This window comes from Oryzias melastigma, linkage group LG17, assembly GCF_002922805.2.
Source record: "Oryzias melastigma strain HK-1 linkage group LG17, ASM292280v2, whole genome shotgun sequence".
NCBI classification, from domain to species: Eukaryota; Metazoa; Chordata; class Actinopteri; order Beloniformes; family Adrianichthyidae; genus Oryzias; species Oryzias melastigma.
The window spans coordinates 15,328,026-15,329,520 of record NC_050528.1 but is presented as its reverse complement, the minus strand read 5'-3'; the positions used below and the strand labels follow the sequence as shown (position 1 = coordinate 15,329,520).

The following is a 1,495-nucleotide window of genomic DNA, read 5'->3' as shown; positions in this document are numbered from 1 at the left end:
AAATTGATTAACGAGGCCCTCAGCTGCTTAACCAACCAGAAAATTATCAGACAGGTTTGATTCAATTCATGCCAGGCCCAATAAAAATGTGTTCCTTTAATTTTTGTGAGCAGTGTATTCCAAGGATGCAGGTAAGAATGGAGGTCTTTCTAACCAGACATGAACTCTCCTCACCAGCGTTGGGTCGATGAAGCTGTGGGTGGTTGACCAGGCCGGCGGGGTGATGAGACTGTACAAAGGGAACTGCTGCTGTGGGCTGTACACTGGTGGGATGTAGTAGGACGTGTAGCGCTGTTGGGCATACGGGTTAACCTCTACTGGCCGGTAGCCGTTCTTTGGCATGAAAGTGTTGATGGCGATTGCCTTCGCCTTTATTCTTGCCTGCACAGAAACAAATAAACAACAATTTATTCACATACAAAGGTAAGGGAGATGAAATCTCACAGCAGTTGTTTAAACCAGGGCTCAGCAACATTTGTGACGTGAAGTCCCAATTCTAGTGCTCTCCTCATCAACTGTACCATCATCCACTTCAATGTGAAGCCTTGTTGTTGATCATCTCTTGACGTATCCCGTTAGGAGTGAATCATAACGGAACAGTATAAGGACATGTGCTTTTAAATGGAATAATGATCATCATTTCACTAAGTCATCTGACGTGTGCATGATGGAGGATTCATAAAGCACATAAGGCCTCTTCATCTCAAGAGTGGTAAAAATCGAGATTAAAAAGAAGAAAAAAAAACTTCAATATATGAACAAGATGTAACCAACAAATCAATAATTAATGTTCAATAGGAAACAAATTAGATTACTTTGAAGCGTCATGAAAAAGCTTCAAGTCAAACATTTTAACACAAAAACATATATAATTTATTAGTTCATCCGCAGCCCGGTGGCAAGGGGTCCACAGAGCGGTACCGGTTCGTGGCCTAGTGGTTGAGGACCACTGACTTAAAGGACTCAGATAAATGACTCCTTCAAATGAAAAAAATGACCTCATGGATAAAAGCCCATGACAAGAAGTCTGGAGAGCAGGTAATTAATGAAAAACTGAACACTTGCAGAATAAAATGTAATTTCTTTTTTTTCACATAAAATTCTAAAAAACGGTCTTAATTTCAATCTCAATAGCTACCTTAATTGGCTTCCCTTGGAAAGTTTTCACTTCCTCACGTAGATACTGATATGCCTTCAGAAAAACAAAGTAGAAAATTAGGCATCACAAATATTTACGGTTAGATTTATATAGACGGGCTTAAATGACTGAAATATGGGGAAACTGTTATTACCTGCTGTGCATCTGCTTCTGATTCAAACGTGATGAACCAGTTATCGTTATAGGCAAATTCACAGTTGATGAACTTAGGAAGGTTCTCTCCTTTGAAAAGAGCTTCAACCTCCTGAAAAGCAAAAACAAATATTCAATTTTGTAGATATAAAGACAAATATTATTTCCAAATTGTTCCACTCATTTGTGTTTCCCGAGGATGGA

The 1,495-nt window shown here is 39.1% G+C and overlaps 2 protein-coding genes across 3 annotated transcripts in view; both read right to left on the bottom strand.

Annotated features, from left to right (window-relative positions):
• The window catches only part of LOC112144307 (tripartite motif-containing protein 16-like), a gene marked incomplete in the record, with an annotated part of 1,074,856 nt that overhangs the window by 361,847 nt on the left and 711,514 nt on the right, over positions 1–1,495 (bottom strand).
• The window catches only part of larp4b (La ribonucleoprotein 4B), a 105,934-nt gene that overhangs the window by 13,492 nt on the left and 90,947 nt on the right, over positions 1–1,495 (bottom strand). For both annotated transcript variants that reach the window (XM_024268702.2, XM_036216288.1), the window contains 3 exons: positions 1,293–1,403; positions 1,139–1,192; positions 175–381 (listed from right to left, as the gene is read on the bottom strand). In XM_024268702.2, the coding sequence (XP_024124470.1) occupies positions 175–381; positions 1,139–1,192; positions 1,293–1,403 (372 nt within the window). The remainder of the gene's footprint in view (positions 1–174; positions 382–1,138; positions 1,193–1,292; positions 1,404–1,495) is intronic.